Raw genomic sequence first — 20,486 nt, forward strand, 5'->3', positions numbered from 1 at the left:
AGCAGTTATCTATAATGAAGTACTGTCTGAGAGAAGCTGCATAAATATTCAGTCAGATCTTGATAAGGTTTCAAAATGGTGCACAGATTGGCAACTTGTAAAATTTTGCCCTTCACAAAGTGAGAAAACATAGTATCCTATGAATATAATATCGGTGAGTCACTGCTGGAATTGGCCAACTCATACACACACCTGAGTGTAACTCTTCATAGGGATATGAAATGGATTATTCACAAAGGTTCATCATGGGCAAAGCAGGTGGTAGACTTTGGTTTATTGGTAGAATACTGGAGAAGAGCAATCAGTCTACAAAAGAGATTGCTTAGAAATCACTTCAATTTGTGGGAGTGTGTCACAGAGTCAATGAAGGAAATGGACTGGCAGACTCTTGAAGACAGATGTAAACTATTCCCTGAAAGTCTGGTACTCAGGTTTCAACAACTGGCTTTAAGTGATCACTCCAGGAATATACTACAACCCCCTATTCATCGATCAAATAGGGATCATGAGGATAAGATTAGAATGATTACAACATCCACAGAGGCAATCAAACAGTCATTCTTCCCACAGTCCATACATGAATGGAACAGGAAGAAACCCTAATAACTGGTACAGTGGGACATACCCTCTACCATGCACATCATGGTGGTTTGCAGAGTATAAATGTAGATGTAGAAGAATTGTAATAGTGGCAAATTCTATAAAGGCCAGTCTGGTAGGACAATACCCACCTATTTAAAGGATTGCCATAATAGCTGGAGATGTGGAAAAGGAGACTATTTTTGCAAAACACCTGATTAAGGAATGCCACAATTACAAGGCGCATTATGAAGTCTTACATTCATGAATGCAGGAAGATGAACTACCATGAAATTATAGAAATTAATAAACATATGTCCACTTGTCCAAGCTTAGTACTGAATGGTTACACACAGTTTCCCTACTCGTCAATTACAACTGCAGATACTGCTAATAATTTCATCCAAACCATTTTGTAACTTAAACCATCCTACTCATATGCCATATTTTTCCTTTATTTCAATTACTGCAGTTTCAGATGCCTGTTGGTTGGTTGGTTGTGTTGGGGAAGGAGACCAGACAGCGAGGTCATCGGTCTCATCGGATTAGGGGAGGACAGGGAAGGAAGTCGGCCGTGCCCTTTGAAAGGAACCATCCCGGCATTTGCCTGCAGTGATTTAGGGAAATCACGGAAAACCTAAATCAGGATGGCCAGACGCGGGATTGAACCGTCGTCCTCCCGAATGAGAGTCCAGTGTCTAACCACTGCGCCACCTCGCTCGGTTCAGATGCCTGTTAAGAAATTTTGTTTTGTACAATTACAGTTGTTTCACTAAGCTGCTTAGTCTCTCCTGTAGCATTTTACCTGTTTGTAATACAGACCTGCTAAGGACGATATTACCTTGTTCAGTTAACTCCTTGAATATGCCACTGAAGCTTACTACATGCCTGTATTGTTCCCCTTATTTTTCTCCTCAGAACAGTTGTTGTAATGTGTCATGTAGTTCATTATTGAAACTCTTTTTACCTGCTGATGACATGACGGCTGATAAGTGATTTGTAAAATAATACAGTTTGTTAAATATTGTAGAATGTTACACCAGTGTAGTGTGTTTTCTCATTCATAAAAGATTATTCTTTTGCATTAATAACAAACTGCGTACAGAGAAAATAACCTATAAAAATTGTGTATCTTGTTCCCCATAGGTTTAAAGTGAGTTTAAGAAGAATCCAGATCAAAGGTCTAGATTATTATTCCTACTACAAATCTGACAAAAAGTTACTGTTTCTTCTGTCCTTTTTCGAAAAGATTGCTATTTAACTGCCAAAAATGAATTCATCTCCCTTGATTATCACCAATCTTTTATAGCTGTAAAAGAGTCTTTCATTTTTTTTTTATTTTTTAAAATACTGTTAAACTGAAATTTGTACACATCAGAAATCTATGTGCTGTTTGTATATGTTTACAAATCTTTTTTCTCATTTTGAACAAAGCTGGGTTTTTGCTCAATGTAACATTGTAAGTGGCTGAATAGTCAAGTTACTGCAAGAAAAATAAATGATGCAAAAATTCACTTGCAAATCAGTGAGAGAGAGAGTGGCCTCTAGTTCCATGCACTACCTGTCAGATGATACTACAAGACCACTGCATACTGTGGACTAAGAAGACAGCAAAACCAAACAATCAACACTGGTTCCAGAATGAAATTCTCACTCTGCAGTGGAGTGTGCGCTGATATTAAACTTTGTGGAAGACAAACTTTGTGCCAGACCAAGACTCAAACTCAGAACCATTGCCTTTCATGGTCAAGTGTTCTACCGACTGAGCTACCCAAGCACAGCTACCGACCTGTCCTCACAGCTTTACATCCACCAGTCCTGAGTGAAGAGTCTCAATTTGGCATACAGTTTTAACCTGCCACAAAGTTTCTGATCAACATTTGCGTTCATACTATATGCTCATATCAAAGCACAGGTATACAATTTCATTGATCAGACTTTTTGCTTCAGTTGGGGTGATGTGATAATTCACACATAGTATTCAATACCATATTTTTAACTGTTGCAGTTATCTTTGATTGTACTTAATTAAGTGTCAAAGTGAGGTTGTCAGCGCTACTGCTGGTTAACTGAGCAACATAGACTTTACTATGTGTCTGTGTCTCTTTGTGTCATTTCAATATGTGATTTACGAATTTGAAATAAAACATAAAATACAGACAAGTGTAGTCTCTTCTTTCAGTCTAAAACTATCATAAATATAACATTAATAACAAATAGTTTGTTGTATTAAAAAATCACAAATATCTTACATTCTCAGTCGTGAAGGATGCATGTCTTGTTCTCCTCCAATAACAATCACTCCCTTCAGTTTTACATTTCCTGTAAACCTGCAAAAAAAAAAAAAAAAAAAAAAAAAAAAAAAAAAAAAAAATTGCTATTAACTATGCAGATCTCACGCATATCAACAACAGCATAAAATATTTGTTGGAAATTAATCATAAAACACAATACAAGCACAATTCAGTATTGCATAGAGTTTACCACGCCAACAGAAATAACGCATGTGGACAAATCAACATATGAAGAAGAATATTCTAATTCTCAGGTGTATATACTGATAAGACCCTTAAATGAAAGTCATTGTAACAGTTCTTCTGAAAAGTCTAAGCTCAGCAATTTTTGTGTTTCAGATAATATCAGATTGAGGAGACAAAAATGTCAATATAATTACTTACTTTTCTCATTTTCATTCACTAAAGTCTTATGGCAATACATTCTGGTGTAAGTCATCACTGAGGGAGAAAGTGTTTGTTTCACAGAAGTGTAATGCAAATACTACATGGTGTCCACTCTACAGCCCCTTGTAGACACATCTTTAACAATTCAGCATTTTGACACCAGCTTCACGGTATACTTATTCCTTCATGAAGTTTGTTGTCAACAATCAATTACAATTTGAAAACAACAGAAATGTTCACAAACATAACATGAAAACATGATTTATACTATCCATTACTCAGCCTTAGCTTCAAACACAAAGGCATGAGGCATTCAGCCATAAAAACCTTCAACCACTTACCCAGTGGTGTAAGAAATTTAATACAGACTACAATTAACTTCAAAGGCAAACTGGAATAATATCTGCTTGACAGTTCCTTCAACTCCACACAAGAATTTATGAATTTTTAGTAGTAGTAGTACATGTTTTTCAGCTAAAATCTTTTACATACCTGAAACTGGACTCAACACCATTTATGTCAACAGCATAATTTCAACTGCGCATTGCAAAAGAATGTGCAGTTTATGTACATTTGACTCAATGCAACCATTTCAATCTGACATTTCCATGTTAACAATACCATTAGGTACTGATTAGTGTTTCATTTGCATATAAGTCACAGGACTCCTGACAAAGCAGGTACCATCATTCATATATAAAGCCATCAAAATGTATCACAAACACAGAAACAACAGGCATAGCAACAGTCACATGTAACTCAAGATTCTCAGAGACATTTGAATTATTTGAAGGAACAGACACCACACAGATCCAGCAGCTGTGAGTCACTATATGTAAATAGGGGATCACTGCTATCAGCTGCAACGGATCATTAATCAGAATCAGCGGCGACAAGTGAAAATGTATATTGGACCAGGGTTCAAACCTGGGACCTCCTGCTTACTAGGCAGGTGTGGTAACCATTGTGTCATTGGAGAGACAGCATTATTTCAACTGCACGGACTATCTCGGTATGCCTCACGGCCAATCCACACTCTCATCGAGTGCCACCAATCTGTTGTCCCAGTCCATTATGCCCCTGTTTGCTACTTAGAGATTCCCACAGGAGGTCAAACAGATTTGTGCATTCACACTGAAGAAAGTGGATTCACTGCCCAGCTAGGCTTATCAACTATTTGGATGCACAGTGTCTGTTCATTCGAAAGAAGAGACACAACACAGATCCAGCAGCTGTGTAACACTATACGTAAACTGAACGGGGTACACTGCTATCTGGGACTTCAGATAGGTGGCGCTCGATGGTAGTGTGGATTTGCCATGAGGCATACTGAGATAGTCCATGCAGTTGCGATAACCCTGTCTCTTTGATGGTGCAGTGGTTACCGCAATTGCCTAGTAAGCAGGAGATCCCTGGTTCGAATCCTGGTCCAGTACACATTTTTGCTCATCATCACTGATTCTGCTTAATATACCGCTGCAACTGATAGCAGTGTTCCCTCTTCTATTTCAATTTACATATATACTTAAATTAATTTTAACAAAGAGAACCAGTAACAATTAAAACTTGAAAATGTCCAACAAACAGTACTGCAAAATTGTTCCTTCTGGTACCAAAAGGCAAAAACCATATGCTATGCACAAAAAATTCAAAATTCCAATAACAAGACATTAATGATTTGTAGAATTTTTAAATGAGAAACAAATACTCAACACGGCAAATTATATTCAACTCCCAGATGACAGTAACAGCGAGACAGATGATATTAAATTCATTCCAAAAATTCTTCCTAAAAAACGTTACTGTAAACACAGATCCAGTTTTTGTATACACCACCAACATGCATCAGTTTAGCCAAATCTCTAGCACATGAGATCTCAGAAATTGTAACAACACTAAAAAGAAGTACTCTTTCGGCTATCATAGTATTTCAACGGCTGAAAGCAAGGGGAAACTACAGCCGTAATTTTTCCCGAGGGCATGCAGCTTCACTGTATGATTAAATGATGATGGCGTCCTCTTGGGTAAAATATTCCGGAGGTAAAATAGTCCCCCATTCAGAACTCCGGGCGGGGACTACTCAAGAGGACGTTGTTATAAGGAGAAAGAAAACTGGCGTTCTACGGATTGGAGCGTGGAATGTCAGATCCCTTAATCGGGCAGGTAGGTTAGAAAATTTAAAAAGGGAAATGGATAGGTTAAAGTTAGACATAGTGGGAATTAGTGAAGTTCGGTAGCAGGAGGAACAAGTCTTTTGGTCAGGTGAATACAGGGTTATAACTACAAAATCAAATAGGGGTAATGCAGGAGTAGGTTTAATAATGAATAAAAAAAATAGGAGTACGGGTAAGCTACAACAAACAGCATAGTGAACATATTATTGTGGCCAAGATAGACACGAAGCCCACGCCTACTACAGTAGTACAAGTTTATATGCCAACTAGGTCTGCAGATGACTAAGAAATTGATGAAATGTATGATGAGATAAAAGAAATTATTCAGGTAGTGAAGGGAGACGAAAATTTAATAGTCATGGGTGACGAGTAGGAAAAGGGAGAGAAGGAAACATAGTAGGTGAATATGGATTGGGGCTAAGAAATGAAAGAGGAAGCTACCTGGTAGAATTTTGCACAGAGCATAACTCAATCATAGCTAACACTTGGTTCAAGAATCATGAAAGAAGGTTGTATACATGGAAGAACCCTGGAGATGCTAAAAGGTATCAGACAGATTATATAAAGGTAAGACAGAGATTTAGGAACCAGGTTTTAAATTGCAAGACATTTCCAGGGGCAGATGTGGACTCTGACCACAATCTATTGGTTATGAACTGTACATTAAAACTGAAGAAACTACAAAAAGGTAGGAATTTAAGGAGATGGGACCTGGATAAACTGAAAGAACCAGAGGTTGTACAGAGTTTCAGGGAGGGCATAAGGGAACAATTGACAGGAATGGGGGAAAGAAATACAGTAGAAGAAGAATGGGTAGCTTTGAGGGATGAAGTAGTGAAGGCAGCAGAGGATCAAGTAGGTAAAAAGATGAGGGCTAGTAGAAATCCTTGGGTAACAGAATAAATATTGAATTTAATTGATGAAAGGAGAAAATATAAAAATGCAGTAAATGAAGCAGGCAAAAAGGAATAAAAACGTCTCAAAAATGAGATCGACAAGAAGTGCAAAATGGCTAAGCAGGGATGGCTAGAGGACAAATGTAAGGGTGTAGGGCTTATCTCACTAGGGGTAAGATAGATACTGCCTACAGGAAAATTAAAGAGACCTTTGGAGAAAAGAGAGCCATTTGTATGAATATCAAGGGCTTTGATGGAAACCCAGTTCTAAGCAAAGAAGGGAAAGCAGAAAGGTGGAAGGAGTATATAGAGGGTTTATACAAGGGCGATGTGCTTGAGGACAACATTACGGAAATGGAAGAGGATGAAGATGAAATGGGAGATACAATACTGCGTGAAGAGTTTGACAGAGCACTGGAAAATCTAAGTAGAAACAAGGCCCCAGGAGTAGACAACATTCCATTAGAACTACTGACAGCCTTGGGAGAGCCAGTCCTGACAAAACTCTACCATCTGGTGAGTAAGATGTACGAGACAGGCGAAATACCCTCAGACTTCAAGAAGAATGTAATAATTCCAATCCCAAAGAAAGCAGGTGTTGACAGATGTGAAAATTACCGAACTCTCAGTTTAATAAGTCACAGCTGCAAAATACTAACGCGAATTCTTTACAGACGAATGGAAAAACAGACAGAAGCCGACCTCGGGGAATATCAGTTTGGATTCCGTAGAAATGTTGGAACACGTGAGGCAATACTGGTCCTACCACTTATCTTAGAAGCTAGATTAAGGGAAGGCAAACCTACATTTCTAGCATTTGTTGACTTAGAGAAAGGTTTTGACAATGTTGATTGGAATACTCTCTTTCAAATTCTGAAGGTTGCAGGGGTAAAATACAGGGAGCAAAAGGCTATTTACAATTTGTACAGAAAGCAGATGGCAGTTATAAGAGTCGAGGGGTATGAAAGAGAAGCAGTGGTTGGGAAGGGAGTGAGACATGCTTGCAGCCTATCCCCGATGTTATTCAATCTGTATATTGAACAAGCAATAAAAGAAACAAAAGAAAAGTTCGGAGTAGGTATTAAAATCCACTGAGAAAAAATAAAAACTTTTAGGTTCGCCGATGACATTGTAATTCTGCCAGAGGCAGCAAAGGACTTGAAAGAGCAGTTGAAAGGCATGGACAGTGTCTTAAAAGGAGGGTATAAGATGAACATCAACAAAAGCAAAACAAGGATAATGGAATGTAGACGAATTAAGTCGGGTGATCCTGAGGGAATTAGATTAGGAAATGAGACAGTTAAAGTAGTAAATGAGTTTTGCTATTTGGGGAGAAAATAACTGAAGATGGTTGAAGTAGAGAGGATATAAAATGTAGACTGGCAATGGCAAGGAAAGCATTTCTGAAGAAGAAGTCTTTTCTGAAAGTATTTGTATGGAGTGTAGCCATGTATGGAAGTGAAACGTGGACGATAAATAGTTTAGACAAGAAGAGAATAGAAGCTTTCGAAATGTGGTGCTACAAAAGAATGCTGTAGGTTAGGTGGGTAGATCACATAACTAATGAGGAGGTACTGAATAGAATTGGGGAGAAGAGGAGCTTGTGGTACAACTTGACTAGAAGAAGGGGTCGGTTGGTAGGACATGTTCTGAGACATCGAGGGATCACCAGTTTAGTATTGGAGGGCAGCGTGGAGGGTAAAAATCGTAGTGGGAGACCAAGAGATGAATACACTAAGCAGATTCAGAAGGATGTAGGCTGCAGTAGGTACTGGGAGATGAAGAAGCTTGCACAGGATAGAGTAGCATGGAGAGCTGCATCAAACCGGTCTCAGGACTGAAGACCACCACAACAACAACAACAACAACAACAATAGTATTTCAACAAAGGTACTAAAATCTTGTGAAAACTTGATAGCACTACAGTTGAGTTACGTTTTAAAGTGGTCGAAGTGTATTTCCTGAAAGACTGAAGTATGTAAAAGTAACACCAGTTTATAAAAGCAGAACTGAGCAAATGATCTCTAAATATAGTCTCATCTCCTTCCTTTACACATTCTCAAAATTTCTGAGAACATGGACTACAACAGAATATTGACCTATCTTTCCTAGAATAATTGTTAAACAACATCTCAGTTGGCCTCCATAAAGACTTCTCGAAGGAGAAAGCAATACTGCAATCTTAGTGTAGCTATGGGTAGTGATAATGTCAGGTAGTAGCATAACAAACTTGGCTGACTCTAAGGATAATGACTGCAAGAGAATGTGGCTGCAACCTTGAAACTAGTATCAAAGAAATAAATGAAATCAATAAATAATAAAAAAAAAAAAAAAATATAGCTGTGGAAACACTAATTCCAGAAAGATATATATCCTACAACTGTTTCTCTTAAAAATAAACAGGAACAATTACCTTTTGTCATTTTCTGCAATTGTAGATCATAAAATTCCACTATGAAAACTAGACTGTATAGCGATAAAGCCATTCCATTTTCAAGGACGGAGGCTTATCTTAACAACAGAAAAAGTGTCACATTAGCATTTGACGTAACAGGAATAAGACAAAACTAAACTCACAGTGGGCACATATTAAGGTCCAGTGTTTTCCTCACTAGTGTTTCTGATCTCATATAAATGATGTATTCAAGACCCTGGAGGAGTCTTTCAAAAACTGAATGTCTGCTGATGTCATGAGTATATTGCATAACTGATTACATGTTGTAGAAATTAGGATCGGTTTTGTTATAATACATAAACAAACACTGTCTGGATGACTTCTTTTATTACCAAACACTGGTTTCAATCTGGGCTGCAGAACATTGTCAGGTCTAGTTGGAATAGTAAAAAAGAGGCAATAACAACAAAAAATGTGAAAGTTTGATGATGTAATCACAACCATCAGAGTGAACAATTAACAAGAAAATATTATAAGAACCAAAATGTACCTGCCACTGCCAAGTGCAGTCTGTCAACTAATGTAAAATACAAAGGCTGTGGGTGGGGCAAAAAGTTTTAATAGTCATGTGACATGCACATGTGTCATAGGCTCATACATTAAAACAGCTTCAAAAGGATTTCTCCGTCACAAAATAAAATAGCTAATGAAATTAAGAATTAAAAAGACACTATTATTTATGGTGGTATCTGTGGGTTCTTATAATATTTTGTTGTTTATTGTGCAATCTCTGGTGATAGTGGTTGCTAATACTAAACTTTTGGAAATTAATGTTTTTTTTTTTTTTGCCCCCACCAAACCTGAAGATTATTTGCAGCACAGGTTGAAATCAGCAGCCGGTAATAAAAAAAGTCATCCAGATGAGTTTGTTTGTTTTATTGATAAGAGGTCCAAACAGATCCGTGTCAGACTAAGGAGAATAGTGGAACCAAGTTACGGCAGATTCAAACCAGAGAGCTTAATTTTTCATGTGCCAAACCTCATATTATGCAATTCCAAGAAAATCAAAATTATTTACGGGGATCAGTAGTAAAGATTGAGGGGCATACACTGGATGAGCTGCAGCATGTGAAATTCTGGGTGTCATGATGGATAATGAACTGCCATGGGATCAGCACTTGCATAAATTAACCAAAAAGCTCAGTTCTGTCCTCTTTGCACTTAGAAACCTTTATCACTGTGTTGACAGACAGAATTGCTAGCAGACTTGCAGTGAGTACTGTCCTATGGCATAATCTGGGGTAATACAGCCAAGATAAAAAGTATATATTTATTTTATAGAAGTGTGCAACAAGAATATTGTATACAATCAATAACCAAACATCTTGTAGAACCCTCTTCATGTATCTATGTATTCTTAGACTTACATGTCAAACGTGATGACTCCCTAAAGATATTTGTGATTAATAAGAAAAGTGAATTTAGGATGAACTCTGCAATTCATAACCACAATATTACAGGTAAAAGTAATTTTCTTACAGACCTTGCATCACAGCCTAGGATACAAAATTGAGTTTTATACTCAGTTGGGAAATTGAAAATTTCCAAAGAAACACAAAACAAAGTAAAAGAATACCTGAGTTTCTACTGTCCCTGCAGTTTATCTACATCAACGAGACTACTCTGCAATTCACTCTTAAGTGGCTGACAGAAGGTTCATCAAACCACTTTCGCTGTAATTGTCTACCGTTCCACTCTCGAACAGAATGCGGAGAAAATGTAGATTTATATCTCTCCATGTGACCTTTGATTTCTCTTAGGTGGGCACCAACAAAATGTATTCACTTCAGGAGGAAAAAAGCTGGAGATTGAAATATCGTGAAAAGATGTCACCGCATTGAAAAATGCCTTTGTTTTAAAGACAGTCACCCCAACTTGCATACCATATTTGCGACACTCTCCCCTATATTTCACAACAGTACAAAATGAGTTGTTCTCTAAATTGTTTCTATGTGCCCCATCAGCCCTATCCGGTAAGGAACCCATGCCACATAACAACACTACAGCAGAGGACACAAGCTTAGTGTAGGATGTCTCCTTAGTGGATTTGTTGCAGCTTATAAGTGTTCTGCCAATAAAATGCAGTCTTTGGTTCACCTACATCACAACATTATCTATGTGATCATTCCAATTTAAGTTGTTTATAATTGTTATCCCTAGGTATTTAGTTGAATTGACAGTCCTTAGATTTGTGAGATTACCGTGTGACAGCTCATTAGATTACTTGGACTCAGGGATGTAGAATCTGCAGAACTCTCATGTCTGTATTGAACAGTATCTAGACTACATCAACTGATAACGGTCTGTGTAAAGTAATGTTTTGTTGGAAGTATTGGATAAAAACAGTCACAGAGTAACATAAGAAAAGGAGCAGTGGCTTTTTCCAAAGCAGCTGTTTTTTCCATGATATAAATATATAAAGTAATCCAGAAGTAAATCCCATAATTTGTCAATGTGAGCAGATTACACTAGTCATAGTTTGTTGCAATATAATTCACAAGTAGTCAATAGTGGCTGCTTCTGCATGTTAGCCAAGGGACTTGTCATGTTGGTAACACTGATTCCTGCCCTATCAATGATGTTAAGCAATAGTGGGACTGGCAAGTGCTTCAATGGGTGATCATCTGAGGGAAACTGGATGCTGTTGGTTTTAATAACATGCAAGTTGCTGAAGTGGCATCCAATTAGAAGACTTGCACTAAATTGTGCTGCCGCATGACCTTTTCCTTCTGCGTCATGAACTTGACCACTCCTCATCTCTGAAGGCTGTCCTTCCTGACGGGATTTATGGAACAAGATGTGTGAACGAATGAATGAATCTAAGAGGACTTTTTTTCCAATTAAACAAACATTAACACACAAAACTGAAAGTCTATCAATTTTTGTAGCTAATATGAAATGAAGAGTTCTCATTAAAAGGTGTGTAGTTAATCACATAGAAGAGGCACATAAAAGAAAGTAATGGCGTCTATCATTCTATGTTCAAAAACTAAAAACAAAAATCGCCAATGAAAGAAATCTGAGATGCAATAATGTTAGTAAGGTAAGATGGATGATCTATCACTAGAATAGATGGAGTACATATATTTGTGTAGATTGTGCTGCTTTCATATTTGCTGTTTTCTTTCCTAATATAATGTGGCATTCCTCTGGGTCGTGCTACTCACTAACTCAGGTGAAATGCTAGATCTGAAAATTCAGGCCAATTACTTTTTCAGCATAATGTTTCCATAAAACCTAAAAATGAAACTGACCTTAAAAAACTACAGCAGAAGTAAAAGAGAAAAAGAATAAAACTGCTTCCAATACCATTTCTGAGATTTTGTTTAGGAATCTGTTGCGAAGTACACAAACATAAATCAATAGCCATCAAAAACTGGATAATACAACATTGCTCAGAACAGAAGCAAACAAAAGCACTTCAGTAGTTTACTCTTTGTTTGTTGCAACCTTGCATTAATGTTGTATATCTTTTACACAATGAGCACATAGATCAGACTGATAAAACAGATCGTGTAAGATTAACAGATATGCAGTAAAATATGAGCCTACGCATAACATTGTTTGACAAATAACAGACTTGAATTATTTTTCCAATATAATCTTTTGGCAGAATAGATAACCCAATGGAAATTATTATTGTTTGTTGGCTGCTTTCCCTAGCAGGTGAGTCATAACTACACTTGTCCCTTTCCTCATTACATTAGCTGTCTTCCTCCAATCCCAAGTGGAGTTGTCTCTGGGATGTGTAAACAAATCAAGGATGTACATTTAATTTAAGTGCAGTAACATTACATTACTATACTGCAGTGTTAATTCTAAATATACATTAACTTAAAACATTAAATTTAAGTGTTTCAGTTAAAACAGGCATAGGACGTTTCCAAAGAAAATTCCCTAATCCAGTCTTGAACTTCACTACATTACCTATGCAATGTTCAATAATCATGTTCTGGCAGATCACTGAATAGATGTACTCATGTATCTCACTACTTTCTGTACTAATGGTAATGCCCTGAGGTCTTTGCAGAGGCTTGTTTTTGTCCTAATGTTACATTAATGCTTTCCACTATATTTGTGAGAAGAGAGTTATTAGTAATGATAAAGGACATTAATGAATACTTGTACTGTGAAGTAGATGTCAAAATGTCCAGTTCTTTTAAAGATGACCATGTAATATGTTTTTGAGTTGACACTTGATTTAATTCTTCTAATACACTGCTGTATTCTGAAAATTGTGTCCCAATAACTTGAATTTCCCCAGAAAATGATTCCTTAACTCAGTGAATGGAAATATGTAGATTAAACTAGTTTCTTCACTTTTAATTCTCTATAGCACAAATTATGCATACTGTAAACACAGCTGAACCAAGGTGCTTTATTTATTCTACGCGGGGACATACGCAAATGCAACTACAATTGTGATAAATGTTTGAATCTTCATTTACTACATGGTACTGAAATTTCAGTTCCTGAATATTACATTCCACTCCTAAGTATGATAAAAAATAATAATTAAAGAAGCCTACCTGGGGACACACCCCTATGTTTTTCTGTATTTCTTTATATTATTTATTCCTGAGGCATTTTCTTCCAGTTTTATGCAGTAATAATGTGGGGAATATTTCAGCAGTCATCCATGGAAAAACTCAAAATCCTAATGAAAGTTACAACTCTCTGATAGGGAAACTATGCCCCAAGGCAATATTCATTTTCGCAACTGCTGATGAAGTTTCAGCATGTGATGCTTGTTTAGTATACAGTTGGCTAATCTTGGCAGACTAAGGACTCTACAGAGGCCAAGATTTGATACATGAGCTTTCACACTGTTGGTTTTGGAGGAAATCAATAACAGGAGAACTGATGCAGCTGACATTATTGTTACTCAATTTGAAAATCAGGTTAAACTAAGAGGGCAAGCAAAGAACACAACACTTGAGGATGAAGAGGAGACTGCATATGGTTTGCACTAGTTCACCCAAATAATGTTAGACCCAATACAAACACTGTCAAATCTTTGATTCAGATTTCCCATAAGTTTCATTTTGGCAACTTTATGTACTTTTTCCTCACAAACCACTGATATTATAGAACTTAAGTTTGGCATACAATTAGTCTATACTATAGTGAAACATTTTGTGGTTGTAATTTTGATTTATAACAATAGTAAGGCATTTAGGTATGAGAAAAGCCCTAAGGTTTTTTTTTTTTTTTTTTCACACAAATTTGAAGAGCTACAAAAATCTAGCAAAAGAAGATATCAATATTCTGTTCCACAAATGTTTGTAATAATGATATATCAATCCCTGTATAAAAATACATTAATTTTGTTCAGATAGATTTTTCAAAAAAGAAACATTTCTATTCACCTGGTTGAAAAACTTTCAATTGTTTGTAATTAAAAACTTTTCACTTCAATAAGCATGAAAATGTATGTGTGTATCTACTTAACATTCCTTAACAACTGTGCCAAATCTAGTTGCACTGCCTTGAAAAACTTTGGATTGTATTGCAACTGCGCATACACCCGCTTAACACTTTCTACTTTTTGTATTTAATTATCTGACAAACTTATTTTTATAGTTTTTGCAGTCCTGTGAGAAGTACTGAACTGTTTATATGGAGTCTTGTCAAAATTAAATGATAATCCAATTGTCTTGAACCATCTGCTGATGTTTTCAAATATTTCATTAGCTGTCTTTTCAGTAAGAGTGCTGGTACTATTTTCTATTGCTACAATTGTCATATCTCAAAAATTGCAAAATTTGCATATTCTGAAACTGTAAGTGGAAGATCATTTATGTACATCACAAACAACAAAGGATCCAAAATCTATCATTGCGGTACACCATGTCTGATTGCTTCAAATTCTGAGTGCCTATCATTATGTGATTAATAAAAAATTTCCAGCAATGCATAATTCAATCATGATTCACTTTCTTACACAATGTATCTTCTTCAGACTTGAGGAAGTTATACTGAATATACTTCAGGTGAAGCATCTCAAGAATAATTTAACAGAAATACCCCAATACCAGGAAAATTTTTATTTTTCTGAAAAACATGGTTTTGCACTTTGCTATCAACAGTTCATTATTTTCAGGTGTGCGTTTGCTTACTGAATATAATACATTAATTAAAAGATAGCATCCTGGGTCAGGAGGAATATTCAATACTAATCACTGGCTTTGACCACTAATATAATGTTAATTGATGCTGTGACATCATCTTTTGTAACATATTTTCAGAGCTTGATTGTTGGTGAAGCCAATGAATGTGAAAGCAAAAAGAACCCGGTTGTGGCAACAGACTGATCTGTAGTTTTGCCCAAGGTCTAGGATAGGTTTGAAGGTGAGAGTCTGGTTGTGAATTGGTGAAGCCAACAAATATGAAAGCACCAAACATCAATGTGGTGACAGACTGATCTATAACTTAGCCCCTTTGAAAAAATAGCCACTGATATCATGTTATAGTCACCATGTTGTTTACATCTGTTACATGTTTCCTACATCACTGGTCAAAGCCAACAACTAGTACTGAATACTGCTCTTTACCCTGCATTTTCTGAGGTAACTCCAACGTGACTCTGCTATATGTGATGACAAAAATTAAAAACAAATTAAATTTCAACTGCATTTATGACACAAATGTTGCACTCTAAGAGAAAAATATTTACTTGTTATTAATCAATACAAAATAAACTCCATGGAGGGGACGGCTTACATTAATTAAACTTTGAAGACTGAATTTTGTGTACTTACGGAATTTTGAACAGCAATTCTTCGTCAACATCACTTTCAACATACTGAGGGGAAAAAAAGAGAAATATTATTAGTGTGGAAAAATTAGGGATGTGGTTTTTACGTCACTGTGTGTGTGTGTGTGTGTGTGTGTGTGTGTGTGTAAAAAATTAAATATTAACTATATTTGTGACAAAAAAGGCATCTCCTTATGAAGTGCAAAACAGCAAGACTGACATGTGCAAATATGTGCAAATTTAAAAACTGCTTGAAATATCTGTTTTTCATTCCTCATTATTCTGACAAAAAAGTTTATTAATTCTGAAACAGATTCAACAGTACTTTTAAATGAGTGACCACACTGTAGTTAATAATGTTTCAGAAGGAGGTATTAGATGCCAATCTTTTGTCACATATACTCTTATAGTGTAGCTGTGAGAATGATGTGCACGGTAAGCAATCTGAAACTTTTACTATTTACATGTACATTGATATGTAGACTAACACTGATCACATCACGAAATGTACATGTTGTGTTTCCCATGATACAAGACATAAACGAAAGTTTCATAAAGACTAATGAAGCTCAGTTAACTGTGCCACAACATTTGTACTAAGTTTTTAACATAGTAATAGAAAATATAACATAACATTGACAACTTAAATATATTTAAAAATAGAGCATTCATATATCAAAATAATAACTGTTTAGGTTCAAACAGTTGCGCACAGAAAGCAGCCAAGGTAAAACAAACGGGGTCGACAGCAGCTACATCATTAAAAATTGTACAGAGAATAAGCACACTTTCATAAATACGTGCCTGTTTTTATCAAAAATGCATATTGTAATATAAAAATTCCAAATTAAGATTTCACCCACACTATAACAACCTGAAACAACTCAGCAGTAACAATCTCTACCTATTTATTTTGCCTGCACTATTATGTGAAATACCAAAGCAAACCACATTTTGTATTTGTTTCCTGAATACTCCATACAACTACAATCTTTAATCAATGAGAATTAAGCATGGCACATGCGAGCAGGCTATACTTTGCCTTGTGCATAGGAACTATATCACTATATTAGAGAAGGAAAGTTGCTACTCACCATATAACGGAGACGCTGAGTCGCAGATACACACAACAAAAAGATTCTCACAATTATAGCTTTCGGCCATTAAGGCCTTTGTCAATGATACATGCAAACCCTTGCAAGTTTTGTGTGTGTGTGTGTGTGTTGTTGTTGTTGTTGTTGTTGTTGTTGTTGTTGTTGTTAACAAAGGTCTTAATGGCTGAAAGCTATAATTGTGAGAATCTTTTTGTTGTGCCTGTCTGCGACTCAGCATCTTCGCTATATGATTAGTAAGTAGCAACTTTCCTTCTCTAATATTGTTACATTCCATCCTGGATTTTCCATTGTTGGAACTAAATCACTGATATAACTTCATTACCACCAATGTAACAGTAGACAGTACTTCGTTCTGTTCACAGACATTCTTATATCAACATCTAATCACATCATTGCAGTTTTGTGATAATGACACTTAATTTAGATACTGGACAATTTTCACAGAGATCTGCAAATTCTGTGCTTTCACTGCCAAGTTACTTTCCTCCTGATTTACACACTAATGACTGTAACTATGGCAATACCCAAGTGTAAAACATTATATGCTTACATTTAATACAATTGGTAATAGCTAATGTTTACATAACATCCAATTACAAGTCATGCTCACACTCAACTGGAGAAAAGGCATACATTTTCTCAGAATTTTCATGAGAATGTGTCATCCCGAACAAAATTTGTAGACATATGCCTTTCAGTTACAACACGGTAATATCTGCCAGGTCTGTTACAACAAACCAACATTTCACAGACACCCTTTCCTATTTCCTTCCTCAACATTTCCCATTTCCCCACTCACTCAATACATGCCTCCCTTATTTTAACAGTAGTTTGGTTTGTCTACTTTGACACTAATAAAAATGATCTACACAGTGATTTAGTCCCCAATGCACACTGCCTTCACAATGACCAAGTGATCATGCTGTCTTAAAAGGCACTTCAACAATTTCTTACACCTACTGCTGCAACACACTTACATCATGCATTTTCACATTACTCCCAACATAAACATTTACCATTAAACTTTCTATCCTCCTAGTAGCCTATATAAGATATCAAAGAACAGAACACAATTCATGTTACAGTCCAAGTGCCTCAAAATTAATATTACGAAAGTATACATTCCCAGTTGCAAGCACAGAGTGTATAAAATAGGTAAATGACATCTTTTTCCTGCAGTAAAACTGCTAGCCATCTAACACACCTGCAACCTTTTAACACTCCATCTACTCACAAAGACAACACTCCCAATTAACAAACTCAATGGAGCTTGTACCAGGTAAAGCAAATATACAAAACCTGTTGGTCTTTAACAACTGTTCAGTATTACAGACTAATATCTGTTGGTTTCTCTGTAGTTTCTCAGTGATAAATTTAACAAATATATTGTAGTAATGCCATCATTCGTCTTAGGAGCACATCTCACATTTCTAAATCAGGTAATACTTCAATTGTAACTATAGCCAAACAATGTTCGTGATCAATGATTACTGTTTATTCTGTTATTCTCCATCCCTTCCAAAACCTACCTATTGTGTGCCTCCCCCCCCCCCCCCAAGGCAAGATCACCCCTGGTTTTACACATTTTCATTCAACTGTTGCTTTTACTTCTCATATTACAGACACCTTCTCAAATGTGAAGCAGCTACACATCATTCACAGGCACGGAAAAAAAAAACACCTTGTGTATGACGCATTTATATCATACAAGGGTTATTCAGAAAGTAAGGAACGATCGGTTGTGCAATGGAAACCACAGTGAAAATCTGATGAAGTTTTGCACAGGTGTGTTGGGTAGTGTCCCTAGTATGCCCGTCAATCACATTACATTGTTCTTTTTAGTTCTGAGCACACAGGGAACACACAAAGATACCTAGAACAATAGTGTCTCCCGAGTACAAGGGCCTGGTGAGAAATTTCACCTGAAGCTATGCAACCAACACAACATAACTGTAATGCGTTTTCTTCAAGACAATTCTCAGCCGCATTCTGCAGGGGCAACGAAGATTCTCCTGCATAGTTTTCAATTGGAAATGTTTGATTACCCACAATATAACCCATAATTGTCTCCCTCCGAGTTTCATCTCTGCTCACATGAACTGCAGGCTATGAAGAAACATTTTGGCACAGACAACAAGCTGTAGGCCAGCGTAGAGAATTAGCAGAAAGCACTGGCAGCTGCCTTTTTGGTACAACGCAACAACAAACGTCTAAGTCAGATTGGCGACCACGGAGATATGTAGCTGGAAGTTGTAGCTAACTGTTGCAAATGAAACAGTTTTGATTTTCAGTGTGGTTTCCATTTCACAAGCCATCGTTCCTTACTTTCCGAATACCCCTCATAATATGATTCAGTATTGTACTGTCAGAATGCAATATAGATCATCTCTACCAACAACATAATTTCAGCTTCCTACTTGCCTCCAAACTACTTCAGTCAACACCATCCCCCCTCATATCCCACAATGCACACCTAATCAGAGACCTATGCTGCACCGCCCTCCCTCCTCCTCCTCCACACAATTTACAATTGCTTGTACATGCCTTTTGTTCCATTAACCTTTTCTTTCAAAGAATCTTACCTCTTTTCCTCATCTTCCTTCTATCCTAATAAGTCAATTGGATGCCTCAGAATTGTGGTACCCTTTCTCCTTGCTATTGATACAACTTTCTTGAAAAAATGGTGCCACTATTAAATAAAATTTTCTAGTTTCCTCTTGGCAATATTACATAAGTAGGCCATTAGCTGTTTTTGCCCCCTGCAACGTAATTGCTGACTTGAAACTCTTTCCTGGCTGTCTAAAATAATATTACAGGTCAATGTAATATTGAACACAAGCAGAATTGGAGGTAGTAAGTCATAACTCTTCAACAGAATGAGACAGTAAATAGTTTCGTTACATGATACTATAGGTGATGGGGAAACCTTATACAGCAGTGTTCTTTCATGTATAGACGTTGCAAAGCTCTATCACTCATTAAAATGATGAACATGCTGTTCCTAAATTCGCTCTTCAGAAGATATGTGCACACAGAGCAGATAACAAGACAAAACGTTTTGTACTACAGATAAGTCATGGTATAATTGACAACAGCTGACTGTCAATTATTCAAAGCATCCTCTCCAAGTTAGTTCAACTTTAGTCTCAGTAGACCACATTCCACAGAAAGGAAAATAGAAAATTCTGATACATCATCAGATCATTTACACTAACTATGAAATAAATATACCACTGATATTGAGATTCTGAGAGATTTATTTGATGCTGATAATGAATCACATACTAGTCGTCATGATGAATGTTTGTATGAGAGGGTGGGGAGAGAGAGATCCTTGTGTGCAGAATATTTTTAATATTTTTGAAGACCTGTAAGCAGCTATCAAAAGATCCAGTTCCAAGCCTGTAAAAAACCTGCACAGTACCAAATCTGAAATCATTTTCACACTACACTACATTTTTCCTTCCCCCGAGAGCTACGGGGGTCGGTGCCACAGCCCTCAGGTAATGTGAAGTTACCACTTGTTGTGTAAGCCTTTTCATCATACTGGTATAATACTGTGCATTCACTAGGTGTATCCAACAAAGAACTTAAGTTTTTCTTTCCGTGACCAGTCCAATGGGACAAGCAAATCTGATGTGTGTTTCACTCAGGCTGTATATAACTTAAGATTCAAAATATATGGAGATTTTATCACAAACAAATACAAAATTTTACTTTAAGCGCGCTTTTATATTTATAATACAACTGCATATACAGGTTACTCTTACCCAAGAGTTCCGAATAATTTATCTGTACTATTTACTAATTATCTTACTGCAAAATTACT

The 20,486-nt window shown here is 36.5% G+C and overlaps 1 protein-coding gene across 1 annotated transcript in view; it reads right to left on the bottom strand.

Moving 5' to 3' along the window:
- The window catches only part of LOC126234726 (PITH domain-containing protein GA19395), a 77,412-nt gene that overhangs the window by 55,914 nt on the left and 1,012 nt on the right, over positions 1-20,486 (bottom strand). The window contains exons 2-3 of the mRNA XM_049943474.1: positions 15,547-15,590; positions 2,832-2,909 (exon numbers count right to left, since the gene is read on the bottom strand). Of these exons, the coding sequence (XP_049799431.1) occupies positions 2,832-2,909; positions 15,547-15,590 (122 nt within the window). The remainder of the gene's footprint in view (positions 1-2,831; positions 2,910-15,546; positions 15,591-20,486) is intronic.

This window comes from Schistocerca nitens, chromosome 2 (genome assembly GCF_023898315.1).
Source record: "Schistocerca nitens isolate TAMUIC-IGC-003100 chromosome 2, iqSchNite1.1, whole genome shotgun sequence".
Taxonomy (NCBI): domain Eukaryota; kingdom Metazoa; phylum Arthropoda; class Insecta; order Orthoptera; family Acrididae; genus Schistocerca; species Schistocerca nitens.